At 39.1% G+C, this 18,123-nt stretch overlaps 1 protein-coding gene across 4 annotated transcripts; it reads left to right on the top strand.

Annotated features, from left to right (window-relative positions):
- Positions 1-2,034: 2,034 nt before the first annotated feature.
- NIPSNAP3B (nipsnap homolog 3B) lies at positions 2,035-17,728 on the top strand. 4 transcript variants are annotated; one of them, XR_003115911.1, is made up of 6 exons: positions 2,035-2,607; positions 6,358-6,568; positions 8,876-9,034; positions 12,792-12,878; positions 12,967-13,146; positions 17,088-17,728. XR_003115911.1 is itself a non-coding variant. In XM_025358996.1 (6 exons), the coding sequence occupies exons 1-6, from the start codon at positions 2,548-2,550 to the stop codon at positions 13,041-13,043; spliced, it is 744 nt and encodes a 247-aa protein (XP_025214781.1). In that variant the 5' UTR covers positions 2,035-2,547; the 3' UTR covers positions 13,044-17,728. The 4 variants fall into 4 exon arrangements, 2 of the variants coding, with proteins under 2 accessions (XP_025214781.1, XP_025214780.1); XR_003115910.1 differs by lacking the exons at positions 6,358-6,568; positions 17,088-17,728 and adding exons at positions 10,823-10,972; positions 11,212-11,294 and having other exon boundaries at positions 12,967-13,930; XM_025358996.1 differs by adding an exon at positions 10,823-10,972 and having other exon boundaries at positions 12,967-17,728.
- Positions 17,729-18,123: the final 395 nt, after the last annotated feature.

Raw genomic sequence — 18,123 nt, 5'->3', positions numbered from 1 at the left:
CATTAGAGATACAAGCTTCAATACCCTCTGCTAAAATCTGGGAGAAAAAAAAAAAGCTTTAACATCCTGAAATAGGATCCAACAAGAGGTGAATGAGATTCCCCAGCATATCAGTAAAAGGAGATCCCAGAATTACGGCCATGACATCTTAGAGAACCAGTCCACACTGAAGCAAGAGAATTAGGACTTTGGAAAGATTAACTCCAAAAGAAGAAACTGAAACTGATTAACAGGTTTAATCACAGAGAAAATTTACACTTCTGGCAAATAATTTGGTAGTTAGTAAATGATAGCTAAAAGAAAAACTATAAACAAGTGAGAGTGAGAGAGAAGAAATAGTCACCCTTGTGTTGACTAAAATTGTAGGTTTAAGCCGTATAACAGTGGCTTAAACTAGAAGGCGATTTCACATGTAAAAGAAGTCCAGGGAAGGGCAGCCCAGGGTTCCTAGTGTGGTGTTCCATGGTGTCAGAAACCAAGGCTACTTCTCTTTGTTCCACCATCATCAACATAAGCCTTCTACCTCATAGTCCAAGAACTCAAGGTATTACATCCATATTCCAGCAAACAGAAATTAGAAACAAGGTAACAACCCCTCCAGCACTCCTTTAAGGTCATTTACAGGTCATTAATGTGCCGACATTTTTCCACTGTCCAGGATTTAGTGCGGGGGCCACAACAAACTGCAAAGATTCTATTATTAATTTTTAAAAAGGGCAGGGGTTGGGCTAGGGGAGAGTAGATATTGAGAAACAGCCAAGAGTCTGTGCTACTTCTTTCCACCACTTTCTGTTCTCCATATCTTACTGTACTTTACTTCATACTATTTATTAATCACTGATCTATTTTCTCTTCATTTATTCATCTCCTTCCCCCAACCTGTATATTCCAAGAGAACAGGAACTTTGTCTTGTTCAGTTCTGTACCCCCGTTTCAGGAAAAGAGCATAGAAGGAATTTGGTAAATGCTGTTTAAATGAGTGAATGCATTAATTCCAGGGTTTAAAAAGTCCAAGAAAATAGGTGGGCGCAGTGTGGCTCACGCCTATAAATCCTAGCACTTTGGGAGGCAGGCAGATCACTTGAGGTCAGGCGTTCACTACCAGCTTAGCCAACATGGTGAAACCCTGTCTCTACTAAACGTACAAAAAATTAGCCAGGATGATGGCGCGCACTTGTAATCCCAGCTACTTGGCAGGCTGAGGCAAGAGAATTGCTTGAACCTGAGAAGCGAAGGTTGCAGTGAGCCGAGATCATGCCATTGCACTGCAGCCTGAGCGACAGACTGAGACTCCACCTCAAAGAAAAATAAAAGAAGTCCAAGAAAATAAATCATATACATCTAGTGCTGACACAGATTATATTTTGTTTAGTCTTATTTGGTTAGAAATGGGTATCCCTCAGCTGCAAAAATTAAGGCATCTCCTCTGGAATTGCTAATTTTAAAGAGCCTCCCTTCCTTCAAACTGATGATTCCAAAGCCCTTCCACAAAATTCCCTAGTCCTCGTGATGGGAATGTTACATTAACGTGTGCAATAATGTAATTATTAGAAAGAATAATGCAAACATTAACATAATGGAGATTTCTGTGAAATTAATATAATCAATTACTGTAAATTAACTAATGCAAGCATTATTAGATAAGGATGTATGTCTCATAGAAGCCATTCCCCCAGAAAGTGAATTTGGGGGCAGTGGCTTCTATGAGACATAAATCCTCACCTGCCACAGAAGGAAGTCAGCACATACTATCCATAACTGAAAATGCAAGAAATAGCAGAAAATGCCTATTATTTAAAAATACGGGCCGGGCCTTGTGGCTCACGCTTGTAATCCCAGCACTTTGGGAGGCCGAGGCGAGCGCATCACCTGAGGTTGGGAGTTCCAGACCAGCCTGGCCAACATGGTGAAACGCCGTCTCTCCTAAAAATAGAAAAATTAGCCGGGCGTGGTGGTATGCGCCTGTAATTCCAGCTACTCTGAAGGCTGAGGCAGGAGAATGGCGTGAACCCGGGAGGCGGAGGTTGCAGTGAGCCGAGATCGCGCCACTGCACTCCAGCCTCGGTGACAGAGCGAGACTCCGTCTCAAACAAACAAGTTAACCCTGTCAACATCTCGACTTTAAATGCAGAGCACTGCACATGCACAAGCTCCACACCTCCCCTTCCATCTCCAGGGGCAACACACGCACAAACCCCGCACATTTACGAATCTACACAACTGCGCATTGGAGCGAATGAGGTCAGAGCCCAGAAAGGTGGAGCAGGAACGATCCCAGCCTTCAGCTAATTCTAATGTCACCTCTAACGTCTGGGGCAAGAACGTTTCAGGAAACCAAGAGGCACCCAGGCTCAGCGCCGAAGAGAAAGACGCCAAGCTACTGGACCTGTCGCGCCTCCAGCGCCGGGGTGGAGCTGACCCAGCCGAGCCCCGCCCCTGCCTGCGTCCGCCAGTGGTCCAGGAGTCGCTTTTTTCCACTCGGGAAGTCTTCAGAGAAGTCTCACAAAGGATTCGGCTGGCTGCTTTTCTCAGCGCCGAAGCCACGCCATGCTAGTCCTCAGAAGCGGCCTGACCAGGGCGCTTGCCTCACGGACGCTGGCGCCTCAGGTACTGGCCGCGGGAGCGCGCCCGAGCCCTTGCCCGAGGGGAGGGGTGGGGCGGGGGGGGGGTGTTTCAGGAGCGTGCAAGCCACGCGCATGTGCGAGCCACGCGCAGGCGCTCCCAGACCTGGGGCCGCGCGCCGACGCGGAAGTTCTAGCGCCGTCTCCGGAGCCGTGTGGCGCGCAAGGAGGGGGCTGCAGGCAGGGATCGTCCCGCCAGCATTCGCAGTCAGAGGGCTTTTCTAGCTGGATGCCAGGGTTTTTGTGTGTTTTGTTTTTGTTTTTGAGACGGAGTCTCGCTGTGTTGCCCAGGCTGGAGTGCAGTGGCGCGATCTTGGTTCACTGCAACCTCCGCCTCCCGGGTTCTGGCGATTCTCCTGTCTCAGCCCCCTGAGTAGCAGGAATTACAGGCCTGCGCCAGCACGCCCGGCTAATTTTTTTTGTATATTTAGTAGAGTCGGGGTTTCGCCATGTTGGTCAGGCTGGTCTCGAACTCCTGACCTCGTGATCCGCCCGCCTCGACCTCCCAAAGTGCTGGGATTACGGGCATGAGCCACTGCGTCCGGCCTGATGCCAGCTGTTTTCTAACATAAATGCCACAACCCCCGGACACCCCGTGGCGCTGGCTGTTGCGTTTTTGCCGCCCAGCTAAGTCCAGCTAAGCTAAGTGGCTGCACCCAGCTAAGTGGCTGCGGCCCAGGGAGTGCTCCCATGTTGTCACCTGGCGCTGTCGATCCGCCGGTGGAGTTGTGGCTTTCCAAGCCTCCCCCCTCTCTCAACATCAGGTTGAAGGAGGGAATGGCCAACCAGCCGCTCGCAGTGGAACAGGCCTTCCCCTTTTGAATGAAACAACTTCGAGCATTTCGCGGAGACCCTTGAAGAGGAGACCCAGGGTCCCGGTGGGGCTGGACCCTGCCCGCCACCCGCTCTTCGTGCGGTCGCTCCCCCAGCCAGGCTGGGACGCGAGCCTCCTAGCAAACAGGACGATGACAGACTCTTTTAACCTTAGATGAGAAATGGACAAAATGGAGCTTGTGATTCTGCCTTAACTTTCGAGATTGGCCTTTTCTGTGGCTCCAAACCAGAAATGTCTTTCCTTTTCACGTTTAGGACTTTACTCCTTTCTGAAGGGGCAGGATAGGAAGGGGGTTAACCTATCCTAGAGACAGACTGAGGAACACTAAAGAACAGCAGCTAATGTCAATTCACCTCAGATTAACAATGCAGTCTTTACCCTAAATATTCTTTCTCTAGTGGCACAGGGCCAAGAATTACTTCCTTATGGCATTATTCTGAACTTGGTTGAGTTTTTTAAAATGTCTGCCAGTTGTTCTTTTTTAAGTGAAGTGGAGGTCATTGTGCTGGGAATGAGCCCTAACTTGGAGGTAAGGGAGCATGGAAGACTTATGATTTCTGCCTCCAGTAGGTAGTTTGCTGTGCAAGAAAAGTCTCACCGCCCCCACACATATCCCTCTCTCCCTGCAGTTAGCCTTTCCTGAGCTTCTCTATGATATATTTCTCCCGGGAAAGAGAATAAAAATCTGTCCATTTGACCACCTATTTTCTGTGAAAGTTGCAGATACCCGGATGAAATCACTTTTGTCAGATCCAGACATAACAGACTGGGAGGGCAGGAAGAGAGGAGGCTCGTGCTTACATATCTGAGATAAGAGCTGTTGCCAAGGACTTTAATTTTAATTTTAATTTTTTGAGACAGAGGCTTTTTCTGTCACCCAGGCGATCTCGGCTCACTGCAACCTCCACTTCCCAGGTTCAAGCGATTCTCCCGCCTCAGCTTTCAGAATCGTTGGGATTACAGGAGCCCGCCACAACACCCGGCTAATTTTTGTGTTTTTAGTAGGGATGGGGTTTCGCCATGTTGGCCATGCTGCTCTCGAACTCCTGACCTCAAGTGATCTGCCCCACCCTCAGCCTCCCCAAGTGCTAGGATTACAGGCGTGAGCCACAGCGCCCAGCCCAAGGACTTCAAAAACCCCCACAGGAAATCCTTTCACATCCTACACCCATCTCCTGCTTTGACAAAGTTTATCATTAGGCCTTCTTTAGGACTGCAGTAATTCAGATAAGATGTTCTTGAAAGACCGCTTTCCTGGTAACAGCATCTCTACCACTGAACTGGCAACTCTGGCTTTGAGTCTCTGGAACCAGTCAACTCTGTTTGTAAGCAACCTATGTGAATCTCTCGCTTTTTGCTGATAAAAGCTTCCCTTTACCTTTCCCTGACTGGATGCACTGATGGCTTTCTATCCCATACATTTGTATCTATAATCCTCATTTCTAATTCCCAAGTAAACACAACATGTTTGTAGATAATTTTTTTCTAATATCTTTTTTTAGGATAACATCTCTAGATACAAAACTCTGAAAATTAAAAACAGTTGTTTCAAATACCTCCTTGGCCCATTTTCTGAAATGTTTATATTTTATATTATTTTTAAACTGTAGATACTAAACGGTTTTTTATTTTCAGAATTTGATTAAATTGACCCAAAAAGAATGGCCATCGAAAGAAAGGATAGTTGCAATTATTTTTTGATGTGAAGAAGGGTTTTCCAAGAAAACTAAGACACTTGGACAATAAGGGTATAACTCATACTGGAGATGAATGAACTCAAGATAGACAATTATAATTAAGACGTTGTGCACACAAACTACATAGACATTTGTATGTTGTAACCAAAAATATGTCAGTGAAAGATGCCTACTGAAACTGTTGTGATACATTATTCTAGGTAGTGAGCCTCAGGAAGTTGTCACATGCTAACCATATCTAAATGAATGGATTTGTAAACTAGAATGCCACGGGAGTGGTCTGTGTATCCACGTGTGTTTACATAAATATTTGCATGTACATACACACAGACTCTGGATAATTTCTGACAGGGCATTTGCTACTGAACATTAAGTTCACTCAGGCTCAGAGGGCCAGAATAGGACAGAAAATTTACCTATTTGGTGTATGACTATTACAAAGGGTGGTCTTAAAGGATAGTTCCATAAACTTGGTATAATTGGGTGCACTAAATGTGCATACTTCTTGATATTGCATCTGTAATTAGAAACAATGATGCAGACAATTCTGATTTGTTGAGTTTTTTTCCTTTTCACTCTTTATGCAGTACACGCCCATAGTACAATGCAATTGGATAAGTCATAGCTTCCTTTTATATTAGTTACAGTCCAGTCCTGTTTTTGACCAGTAGTCTTCGTCAGTGGATTCAAGAAATACTTTGACCTGAATAGCCTTCCTGTTTTTTTAGGAACCTAAAAAAAAGAGGTTGTTATTAGTAAACATAGTTTTGGGCCTGCCAAAAGGCATGTGTACTTAATAAATTTTTTTCAATGTGTAACTAATACATATGGTGTTGAGTAAGATGGAATATTGGCTAAACAGGGGAAAACCCTTTGTAAATTAATGAGACTAAGTCTTAAATGTACTTCTTGGGTAAAGGAGTATCATTATGATCCCACGGCCTTCTTATAAAGCAAATTCTCGTGAAAAAATGGCTAGAGGTAGACCCCTGCTAGGAAACAGTCACTATATATTCATCAGAATTAAGAGTAGTTATCTTTATTGACATCTCTATGTAAACAAATGTATATGGAGAATTGACAACAAAAGTAAACAATGGATAATGAGTCTGTATGTGTTCCTTGTACCAGACTCAGATTTGGTTGTAACCAAATCTGTAATTCTACCTTCCCAGGATATTTACATTTGTCTTATCTCCCTCAGGTGTGCTCATCTTTTGCTACAGGCCCCAGACAATACGATGGAACATTCTATGAATTTCGTACTTATTACCTTAAACCTTCAAAAATGAATGCGTTCATGGAAAATCTTAAGAAAACCATTCATCTTCGGACAGCTCACTCTGAATTGGTTGGATTCTGGAGCGTAGAATTTGGAGGCAGAATGAATAAAGTGTTTCATATTTGGAAGAATGGTAAAGAGTCATCCAGTTTTGGTGTTCAGTATAGATTTTCATTCTGTTAAATGTAACATAAGACTTAGTTCTTGGATCTATATTACTATAGATACATACAGGTTAAGTAAGACTTTTTAAAAGCAATACCAAAAAAATAAATTAGCAGATCTTCTTCCCAGTGGTTCACCTCTAACCACCCCTTGCTTGAACTCTTATGTTATCATAAATGAGAAAACATGGAGTCTCATATATCAAACCATAAAATTGTGAACTAGACTTTAATCCCCAGAAAAATGTTAGAATTGTTTGCTATAAAGATAGCTCGTGAAAATTTAAAGCAGTAATTATAAATGTTCAAGTGGGTTAAGATCACAGTTGGGCCTGCCAAAAGGCATGTATATTCAATAAAAATGTTTTAAATGTGTAACTAATATATATGGTATTGACTACGATGGAATACCGGCTAAATAAGGGAGAATGCTTTGCAAATTTGTGACACTCCTAATTGCAGTTCTTGGGTAAAGGGGTATCATTAGGATAGAGAATTTTTTTTCTTATTATTATTATAGCTAGGGCTGGATATCAGCATTTTTGCAGAAATCACCCATTTGGGAGTTTTATAAAAATGGAGGTTTTTTAAAGGATGATCGTTAACTTTTAAGCCTTACCCAACTCTGAGATTTAATAATTCTGTTATGTTTAGAGACCACTTTTTTTTTCATTTATGTACCCCAGAGTTTCAAGGAATTCACTTTCGTACTAACCTAGGGAGGAAAAGGAATGAGAGAGTTCTTCCCATATTGAGCTGACCTACCTCTGATTTAGTAGAGGAAGGAGAACAAGTAACAAGAATCCCCAGAATGTTTGTTACTCCCATGTCTGTTCTTAACAGTCCACATCAGGACTTGAGGGTACCTAAAGAACTTTTAATAATTTCATTTACTGTTTAGTGATCAGTGTCCAAAGTTAATAGTCATAAAGTAATTTAATATGAAAAGTGTTCATTCTATACTTGATGTAACTCTTTAGTTTTTCCCTGTTATAATAAAACAGACCCTATTAAAACATAACTTATGCTTTAGATAAACCATAAGTTGAAACATGTCCCATTGAAAAACCTACTAATAAAGTCTTTATAATTCATTTATATGCTTTAGATAAACCACATATATAATCCACTTATGTGCGTTAGATGAGCCACAAGTTTAATCATGTCCCATTAAACTGCTCATAAAGTCTTTATAATTGACTTAAGTTGTAAGATAGGTGTTATTCCTTGTCCTCAGCATAAATTATATAATTCATTTACTATTAGTCTTAGGAGGCCCTAAAAGTAAATATACTATAGTTTTCCCTCTGTATTTGCAGGAGGTTGGTACCAGGACCCTCTGTAGATACCAAAATCAGCTGAAGTCCCTTATATGAAATAGCATAGTGTTTCCATCAAACCCACACACATCCTTCCATATACTGTAAGTCATCTCTAGATTACTTTTAATCCCTAATACAATATAGATACTATGTAAGTAGTTGTTATACTATATTATTTCACTTGTATTTTTAAGAATATTTTTAATCTGCAGTTGGTTGAATCCATAGATGCAGAACCTGTGGAGAGGGAGGGCTGACTATACAAGGCCCATATCTTGGTAAATGTATATACCTGTTTGGGTAACTTAGAAAGAAGAGAAATAAGTTGTGGAGAAAAAGAACTACTGACAATAAATAAAAGAATCAGCACTATTTCATTGGGAGCTGCTGTTCAAAAAATAGGCTTAAAAAGTACATCTTAATTTCATTTATGTTAAATTTGATTCAAAGTGTAGCTTGACCTAATCACCGACCACCAAGGAAAAATTGTCTTTATAAATCAAATGCTTCCATTAATTAATAAGAATCGTTAACATATACTGAGTACTAACTAAGGTGCCAAACACCATTCTAAGCTCTTTTCATGTATTAATTCATTTAATCCACACAACAACCCTGGAGGTAGGTGTTATACTATTTTCTTCACAGAATAAGAAACTGAGGCACAGAAAGATTGAATAATGAACCTAATTCACACAACTTCCTAAGAAAGTCTTAGAGCCTATAAAGCCCATTCTATGTCAATTAAGTTCATTTTTTACATTTCAACTCCCCTTTTAGACCATGAGTAACTTGAGAGCAGTTGTCACATATATTTATGTTGGCATCTCCAGTGACATAATAACATGGGGTCCCCATATGGCCTTGCACATTTGCTGAACTGAGTAAAATTTAAGTAAAAATATGGGCGATTTTAAATCAAAAAATTTTTTCTTAATTATTTTCCTCCCATAGATAATTTTGCTCATCGAGCTGAAGTTCGGAAAGCCTTAGCCAACTGTAAGGAATGGCAAGAACAATCTATCATTCCAAATTTGGCTCACATTGATAAACAAGAGACGGAAATTACTTACCTCATACCATGGTCCAAATTAGAAAAGCCTCCAAAAGAAGGTGAGTTCTTCCCTCTTATAGACTATGAGTTTTAATGAGTACAATACTATAAATCTAAAGCTATAAAAAGTAAAGTTCTATAGGAAAAAAACATGTAACTCTTTGTTTTCTATAATAATATATGGTGAGTCTGGAGATAAAAATGAATTAGAGACTGGGCACGGTGGCTCAAACCTGTAATCTCAGCACTTTGGGAGGCCGAGGCGGGCGAATCACTTGAGGTCAAGAATTCAAGATCCACCTGGTCAATGTAGTGAAGCGCCATCTCTACCAAAAATACAAAAATTAGCTGGGTGTGGTGGTGCATGCCTGTAGTCCCAGCTACTCAGGAGGCTGAGGCAGGAGGATTGCCTGAACTTAGGAGGCAGAGGTTGCAGTGAGCACTTCAGCCTGGGCGACAGAGCGAGATTCAATCTTTAAAAAAAAAAAGAGAGAGAGAGAGAGAGAGAATTGGAGCTCTAGAGCTCTTTGCTTATCCTTAAAACATTGAGCACAAAAAAGTGAAGTATTTTTCCGAATTGAAATCTAGCAGATGCCTAACAAAAGTTGACATGGTCAGTACAGGTGAAAAAGTGGGGCTTGGGAGCTAGGAAAACAGGTGTAGGTAGATGAGTCGTAGTTTATGAAATTTTGTCACAGTTTTAAAATGTATAAACCTTTAATATAAAAGTATTTTTCCACAAATTCAGCTAATCTTAAATCATTAAGTATATCTTTGTAAACTGACTGTTTTGGGGGAATGAATTAACTTACACTGTTAAGCTACATTATTGTAGTTTAACTTTTGTGTCTTCCTCTTTCTTGTTTCTCAGTTTGAAAAGATTTGTCTTCCTCCTGATTTCACTTCTTGCTCACTAAAGGAAATAATTACTTCAGTCTAATTTTAAACAGAGGTCAGATTCAAAAAGCATAAACTAATTTAAATTTCATTTTATGTCTCCCATAAACTCAACTTTGATTTTATTTTAGATTATACGAGATTTGAAAAGTCTTGTTTGGCTTCTAATGTACTTAAAACTCCCCTTAGCTTTCAGCACTAAGTAAAACAGTTGGCTTCGCAGTGTCAGGTCTTACAAATAGTTCCCTTCCTCTATGTTGTTCATAATTCTTTAGTAACTTTGTATTTCTTTCCTTTTTCTTCTCCAATCTACCTTGTCCTCTGGTTTCTTTCTCTCCACCCATCTTATACTTCTGGCCAGAAGGTAGAATGGTTTTTAAGCATTTACCTCGATATTTAAGAAGAATAAAACCATCTCCTTGAGGGTTTTCTTTTTTTCCTTAAAGGCTCAGACATGACTTTGGGTCAGCTAGAAATAGAATCCTATAGGGGAAAATAATACAAAGGAAAAAGTTATTTCCTCTCAAAATTGAAAAGGAGAAAGAAATGTAGGATATCAGAAAGTACTTCTCTTACTCATTTCTTTTTTTTAAAGTGTAGACGGGCAGCTTGAAAATTCTGCTCCATTATAAATTCTCAATATCTATTTTTTTGACAAATTTTATAGATTAAAAATATTTCAGAGTGTAGTTTATATATAGCTTCCAGTCTCTTTTCTTTATTTTCTTTATGATTAATTTTAACAACTGACCCTTCAACATGGACAAAGACTTTCTAAACATAAAAGCAAAGAAAAATAATGCAGAGAATTAATAAATATGAGTGCATATGTATGTATACATGGATTATCCTCTAAATTCATTGGTTAGCCTTCTGATGGAATCAAGAAAACCTGGTTAGAAATTGTTTGAATGTCTTCTGTAAAATAATTATTTTTCTCCCTATTCTAGGAATCTATGAACTAGCTGTTTTTCAGATGAAACCTGGTGGACCAGCTCTGTGGGGTGATGCATTTAAAAGAGCAATTAATGCCCATGTCAATTTAGGCTACACAAAAGTAGTTGGTGTTTTCCACACAGAATATGGAGAACTCAACAGAGGTACAGTTGTCCATTTGTTCTATGAAGTTGCCATGTATATTAGATCAGTTTGTCTCTCTTTTTCATTATGGTACCTGTTTTAATTTTTATTTCCAAATTTTTAGAGTTTGTTGTTTATAGGACTGAAAAAACCTATAAACATCTTATTTTACATCTTATTTTTTTAAAATGTTAATACTTTATGGAGCCTTTTTCAAATGCTGAACTGCTGTTTCTTTTTTTTTAAACTTTTATTTTAGGTTCACGGGGTACATGTGAAGGTTTGTTACCTAGGTAAACCCATGTCACGGGGGTTTGTTGTACAGATTATTTCATCACTCAGGTATTAAGCCCAGTACCCAATTGTTATTTTTCTAATCCTCTCCCTCCTCCCATCTTCCATTCTCAAGTAGACCCCAGTGTCTGTTGTTTCCTTGTGTTCATAAATTCTCATCATTTAGCTTCCACCTGTTAGAACACGTGGTATCTGGTTTTCTTTTCCTCCATTGGGTTGTTGAGGATAATAGCCTCTAGCTGCATCCATGTTCCCACAAAAGATATAATCTGGTTCTTTTTTATGGCTGCATGGTATTCCATGGTGTGTATGTACCACATTTTCTTTTTCCAATCTGTTGTTGATAGGCATATAGGTTTTCATGAAAAGATTCCAAGTCTTTGCTGTTGTGAATAGTGCTGCAGTGAACATTCACATGCATATGTCTTTATGGTAGAATGACTGATATTTCTCTGGGTGTATATCCAGCAATGGGATTGCTAGGTTGAATGGCGGTTCTGCTTTTAGCACTTTGAGGAATCACCATACTGCTTTCCACAGTGGTTGAACTGATTTACACTCCCATCAACAGGGTATAAGTGTTCCCTTTTTTTTACAACCTCACCAGCATCTGTTATTTTTTGACTTTTTAGTAACAGCCATTCTGACTGGTGTGAGATGGTTTCTAGTTGTGGCTTATATTTGCATTTCTCTAATCAGTGATATTGAGCATTTTTTCATAAGTTTGTTGGCCTCATGTATGTCTTCTTTAGAAAAGTGACTGTTCATGCCCTTTACCCACTTTTTAATGGTGTTCTTTGTTTTTCTCTTATATGTTTGTTTAAGTTCCTTATAGAGGCTAGATATTAGACCTTTGTCAGATGCATAGTTTGCAAAAAATTTTCTCCCATTCTGTAGGTTGTCTGTTTACTCTGTTGATAGTTTGTGGTTTTTTTGTTTTTTTGTTTTTTTGCTGTGCAGAAGCTCTTAAGTGTAATTAGATACCATTTGTCAATTTTTGTTTTTGTCATGATTGTTTTTGTTGTCTTTGTCATTCGAAATTAATATCATTGACATAGAAAATTATCACATTGTTGCAACATTTTAAAAAATCTGTTACTAATATACAGTAAGACCCTAATTTGTTTTACTCATTTTTTTTTAAAGGAAACACGCCATATGTTGATAAAGGTTTATCTAGGGACTTAAGGTTATACTAATTTTTATTTTTTCTTTGTATCACCTAAATTTTCTACAGTAAACAGTTTTTTTATAATCTGCTTTTTAAGAAAAAAAATAGTAGGAAGTTGGGTCTAGTCTTAATTGTACCTTAAGCTGTGTTTCTTTGCATTCTCTCTTCAGCCTTATGTTTCCAGTTTAACTTAAAAATTTATATCCCAAATTTCTGATCCCTCTGAAATCTTATCACTAACATGTTTAGTTTTGCCTTCTTGATATCACTAATTTGATTTAAAGAATAAGACAACATTTCTGATTCATTTTTTCAATATTTCTTATTTGCTATTGCCATATAGTTCAGAAACTACTTGTGGTTTGTTTCTGCAGTTCATGTTCTCTGGTGGAACGAGAGTGCAGATAGTCGTGCAGCTGGGAGACATAAGTCCCATGAGGATCCCAGAGTTGTGGCAGCTGGTAAGCTGTTTGACTAGGCATGAATTATTTTTAGAACAAATGTGATTCAGTCAATAACTATATGCCTTCTTATGAAATGTTTTTCCAGTTCGGGAAAGTGTCAACTACCTAGTATCTCAGCAGAATATGCTTCTGATTCCTACATCGTTTTCACCGTTGAAATAGTTTTCTACTGAAATACAAAACATTTCATTAACTGCTCTAAGATGTGTCTGCTAATGGTGCTTAAATTCTCCCAAGTGGTTCTCGCTTTTATTTGAAGGAGATGGTAAGTTAATTAGTTAATTTGCTATGCTTCCTGAATTTTTGAAAGTTACATCTTCTCCACTGCTTTAAGAAATAGTTCAGTTCACTTTCACTTTGGCATTTCAGTATGTTACACATTAGAAGTAGTTGTCACTACTTGGTTTTTTATTTGTTTTAGAATACCTCTTCTGTATTTTGATAACTCATTGCTTTACAGAATTTTCTTTTATTCAAATAAGGATTTTACATTTCCTTGCCCGACAGTATTTTTGAATTATTTATATAAAATACCTGTCTTTTCATCATATCTACTTTTCCTGAGATTTTTTTTAAAAATTGCTTAGTGAAGTTTATTTTGTGATATCAAATGGGATTTATAAAAATATTAGATTAAGTTTATTTCTTTACTGTGGAAAAGTACAATGTCATCTGTATTAATTATTGCTTTTACATTAATTATTAGTCATTCTAACTTGGAAAATAATGCAGTTGGGTCACAGTGTCAAAAATCTAGAAAGTCTTGTTGGTTTATATGCTAAAATTGTTCATTTATAATTAATTTTACTAATTTCTACTTAGTTCGGATCACTAACAGAGATCTTGGGACATTTATTTGTTTTAAAGAAATATTTGTGGTTATGGAAATGCTTGCCCTAATAAAAATCCTACATATTCGTTGTTGTTTTAAATTCATATTTTATACTTATATGATCTCTAGAGCTCTTACTGTGTTGCTATGAGACAGTAATATAGTGATAATTTACCAACTTTATTGAAAATGTTAAGTTGCATCAATAAAATAGCATGCTGGGAACCTGAGAAGGAAGGTTTGTTTAGTACTGCCACAGATGTCCTGGAGTTCTCCTTGAAACATCTTTCATTTCCATTTTACTTGATGCCTCTACCTTATAAAACTAGATTTGGTACTCCTGATAGTGTATATTTACAGCTATATTATTTTTACATTTTTACAGACTGTCTCCTGATGGTCTATATTTACAGCTATATTATTTTATATTGTTTAAATTTTATAGCTATAAAATAGTAAATTGTGAATTAGCTGTCCAAGGGAAATTTGGAAAACAAAATCTACAGTTTCCTCTTATTTATCAGGCTGTAAGCGATCTGCAGTTTATCTGGGCTATTATGCAATGTCAGATATTATTTATGAGAGGCAGGCAGTGGCAGCTTAAACAGACATGCCGCCTCAGCATTCTTTTCCATGCAGAGTTCAAAGAGGCCTAAGACATCTCACATTTACGTGAAATAGTTGGGGCATAAGTATGTGGTTAATTACACATAAATTACCCATTAAAATTAAACGTTAACTAAAATACTACAGAAGACATTTAATATTTTGCTTCAGAATGTTATGGTACCTTAGGGTTATGAATATCAATTATTTTTGATCCATACCTTATTTAAAAGGAAGGGGAAGCTGACATTTTTATCTTTTTTAATGGATATACTCTAAGTTATCTTAAAGGCTTCCCTGGATTAAGCAAAAATAGAATTACATGGCTTAAATCATATACCGTATTCTTCATACTTAGCTCCAAGTAGATTATGACTTTTTCTAAAACTTAACATGACAGAGATTTGCCTTCCAGGGGGTCTAATTTGAAGAGGAAAGTAATTTACATGTACAGGTTTATATCATAGCATTATGTTTTTCTCTATTTTATTCATTCTTTCATTCTCTTCAATGACTCCCAGCACCTGCTCTTCCATCTTCATTCTTAGCCAATGACCTTTCCTTTTACTTCACAGAGAAAATAACAATCAGAACAGTCTTCATAAGTTCCCACCCCAACCTCTGCCCGCTTTCTGCAGCCAACCCCGCATGCCCTGCTTCTCTCCTCACACTGTGGATGAATGACCCATGCGCCAAGCAAACACAAACCCTCCACTTGAACACTCACTTGCTGAAGGATGTGGCTCAGGCAGTTTTCCTCTCTTGTTGCCTGAAGCCACAGTATTCCCCTTCAACTGGATTCTTCTCCTCAGCATACGAATATACTATTATTTTTCCTATATTTAAAAAAAAAAAAATAAAATTACCCCATTTTTTTTACTTTACAATATGACTCAAAAAAGTAGTTCATACTTCCTGCCTCCATTTTCTTCCCTCACATTATCTCTTAAACATTCTCTGATCACGCCAGCCAAATTGTGCTTGTCAGCTCATTTCCCGGTTCTCATTTTACTTGACTTGTTAGCAGTTGACCTCTCCTTTCTTCTGGAAACAGTTTCTTTGTTTCTCTGCAACACTGACTGCACAGGCCTTCATATCTCCTAGTCTCCACCTTGTCTCCTTGACCTCCAATGTAAGGACTGAGTCCTTGGACCACTTCTCTTTTCTATTTATACTTACTCCCTATGTCATCACCCCCAGTCTTGTGACTTCACATGCTATCTGTGTGTGGATGGCTCCAGTCCACACCTCTTTTCTTTTTTGAAACTCACACATGTGAATTTGAATTCCAGGCTCATCACATCCAGGTGTGTTCCCCACACCCCCACCTGAAGGTCTATTAGAAATCTCACACCCCTCTTGTCCACAACTGAGCTCTTGATCTTTACCCAGAAACTTGATCGCAGCTAATGGCAACTCCAGCTTTCTGTTTTGCTCAGGCCACAGACCTCAGAGTCATTCTCACACTGCCTTTTCTCTCTCACACCATTGTGTACCTGTCAGCAGATCCCAGATAGCTAGAATTTGATTGCTTCACATCCCTATAGCAACTATCCTGGTTCAAGCCAATCGTCATCTGGATTTTTGGGAAGTGCTCTTAACTGGTGTCCTGCCCTTCCCCTCTGCTCTCAACCCTACTTTCAACATAGCAGTCAGAATAATCTAAAATATAAAGCAGATCATATCACTCCTCTGCTCAACAGCCCCTCCCAATACCTTCATCTCTTCCTCAGAATAATTGTCCAAGCCTCTAACTGTGGCCTACAAGTCTTTACATGATCTGTCCTGTTACCTTTTCCATCCTCACTCCAGACCTGGCCTAAGAGGCTTTTCTTTGAATCTACTAAACATGCTCTTACCTGAGGGTCCATTCCCACTGCTTCTGCCTGGAATGCTCTTCCCTAGACAAGCATCTGCATGGATCATTTCCATGCCTCCTCGGGTCTTTGCCCCCATGAAGCCTTCCCTGACAACCCTATTTAAGATTGTAATCTCCTCCCACGGTGGCCCCTATCTGCTAGAGAGCGAAAGTTTTTGTCCCCCAAAAATTCACATGTTGAAGCCTTAATCTCAACATAGGAGGCTGGGCCTTTGGGAGTTAGTTTTAGATGAGGTCATGTGGGTAAGAGAATCGATGCATTTGTAAGGGCATAAAGAGTCCCCTCTGTGAGGAAACCAGAATGTAAGCCTTCACCAGAACTTAATAATGCTGGCACCCTGGTCTTAGATTTCCCAGCCACTAGATCTGTGAGAAAAAAAATGTTTGTTGTTTAAGCCACCCAATCTATGGTACTGTTGTTACAGCAACCTGAACTAAGACACTATCCCTCTCCCCTGCTTTATTTTTCTGTTATCACCATAATTAATGTTTTACTTATATATGATTTGTTAATGTATGTCTCTTCCCACTAGAAACCAAATTCTGTGACAGCAAGGGTTTTTGTTTTCATTATTGTCATATTACCCTTGCCTGGCATGTGATAAGCCCTAAGTACTTGTTGACTGAATTAACATATGAGATGTGTGAGTTTGAAAAAAGAAGTACATCATTACTCCACTCTCATTTTGTGCCGCCGTTAACAGTAGATTACATAATTGTTATTGGAGGTGCCTCACTACTACATTTGTAAAGTATTCCTGGAAGACACGGCGAATGACTCAGTAGAAGTTCTGGCTATGGGGGGGTGCCGTCAATAAAAATAATACCATTGCCTGTTGGTTATAAGTTGCTGTCACAGACTATGAAGGTATTTGAATTGTATTTCCAGGAAGAGAAACAGATATGCAACCAATCTGATTCGGTTCTACCTGCTGCCACAGAACTCCCAAAGGATAAGCAAATGCCACTTGTAGACTCAAACTCTGAACTTCATTCTCAGCACCAGCTTTTAACCTACTGAGTAAATCCTATGAGCCTGAGTAGTGTTGCAACTGAAGTTGTAGTACTTTCTGTCATCAAAGGAGTGTGAACCTGGAGTATGTTGGAAGAAGAGTTACGTTCATTAGTGAGACCTCTTTCATAACTGCTGTCACCTAGAATGTCTGTTCTCTAAGCATCTTCTTGAAAGAAGCACATTCCCCCAGGAGAAGGAAATGGTTTGTTTTCTTTAGTGACAGATAGTTGGCCCAGGACCCTGAGATAAAGGAGTATGGGCATTAGACAAAATGAGTTTTACAATAGTTGACTGGAAGAAATGGAAGTTTTTGAATCATAGGCTTCTGCCTTGAAAGGGCAAGGCCGTAGTGGTTGTGAACCAGCCAGATTGTGTACAAGCCTCCTGCCAGAAGAAATGCCTGTAGGATTAAAAGCAAAACAGCAAAATCAAAAAGGAAGGGCAAGATGATGCCCAGGTACAGCCTATATTATTAACAGACAAGGAAAGGATCCAAGTAAAAGTTCTGTAAACCAGCTGTTGTCCTGCTTTCTGCTTCCCTTCAAAGCAAAAATATAGATTTGTGTATATTTGCAGTCTCCCCTTCCTTGCCTCTCATTCTTCCCTGAAACTCTATTCCAGTTAGGTCTGCATCCTCGTCATGCTGAAATGACTCTTTTGAAGGTCACCAAGGACCACTGTCTTCTCAAATTCAATAGCCATTCCTGCCTTTACTCATTTACATTCCTTACTCATCTTCTCAGCAGTGTTGGATATAATTGACAACTTCTGCCTTCCTGAAACAAAATTCTCTGAGTTACAACGTATGGCATTATACTCTTCAGATTTTCCTCTTTCTCACTGGCCAGTCCCTCTCAATTTCCCTGGCTGGCTTCTCTTCTAAATGTTATAGGATCTCAGGCTCAAGAAT

The sequence above is a fragment of the Theropithecus gelada genome, chromosome 15 (assembly GCF_003255815.1).
Source record: "Theropithecus gelada isolate Dixy chromosome 15, Tgel_1.0, whole genome shotgun sequence".
Lineage (NCBI taxonomy): Eukaryota > Metazoa > Chordata > Mammalia > Primates > Cercopithecidae > Theropithecus > Theropithecus gelada.
This window is presented reverse-complemented; position numbering and strand designations above follow the sequence as displayed.

Bases quoted from the DNA above. Each gene is read 5' to 3' on its own strand.
- NIPSNAP3B (XM_025358995.1), top strand. From the start codon at position 2,295: ATGTCACCTCTAACGTCTGGGGCAAGAACGTTTCAGGAAACCAAGAGG. The intron at 2,608-8,875 runs GTACTGGCCGCG...TTCCTCCCATAG, and splicing joins CACGGACGCTGGCGCCTCAG to ATAATTTTGCTCATCGAGCT. The intron at 12,879-12,966 runs GTAAGCTGTTTG...ATGTTTTTCCAG, and splicing joins TCCCAGAGTTGTGGCAGCTG to TTCGGGAAAGTGTCAACTAC.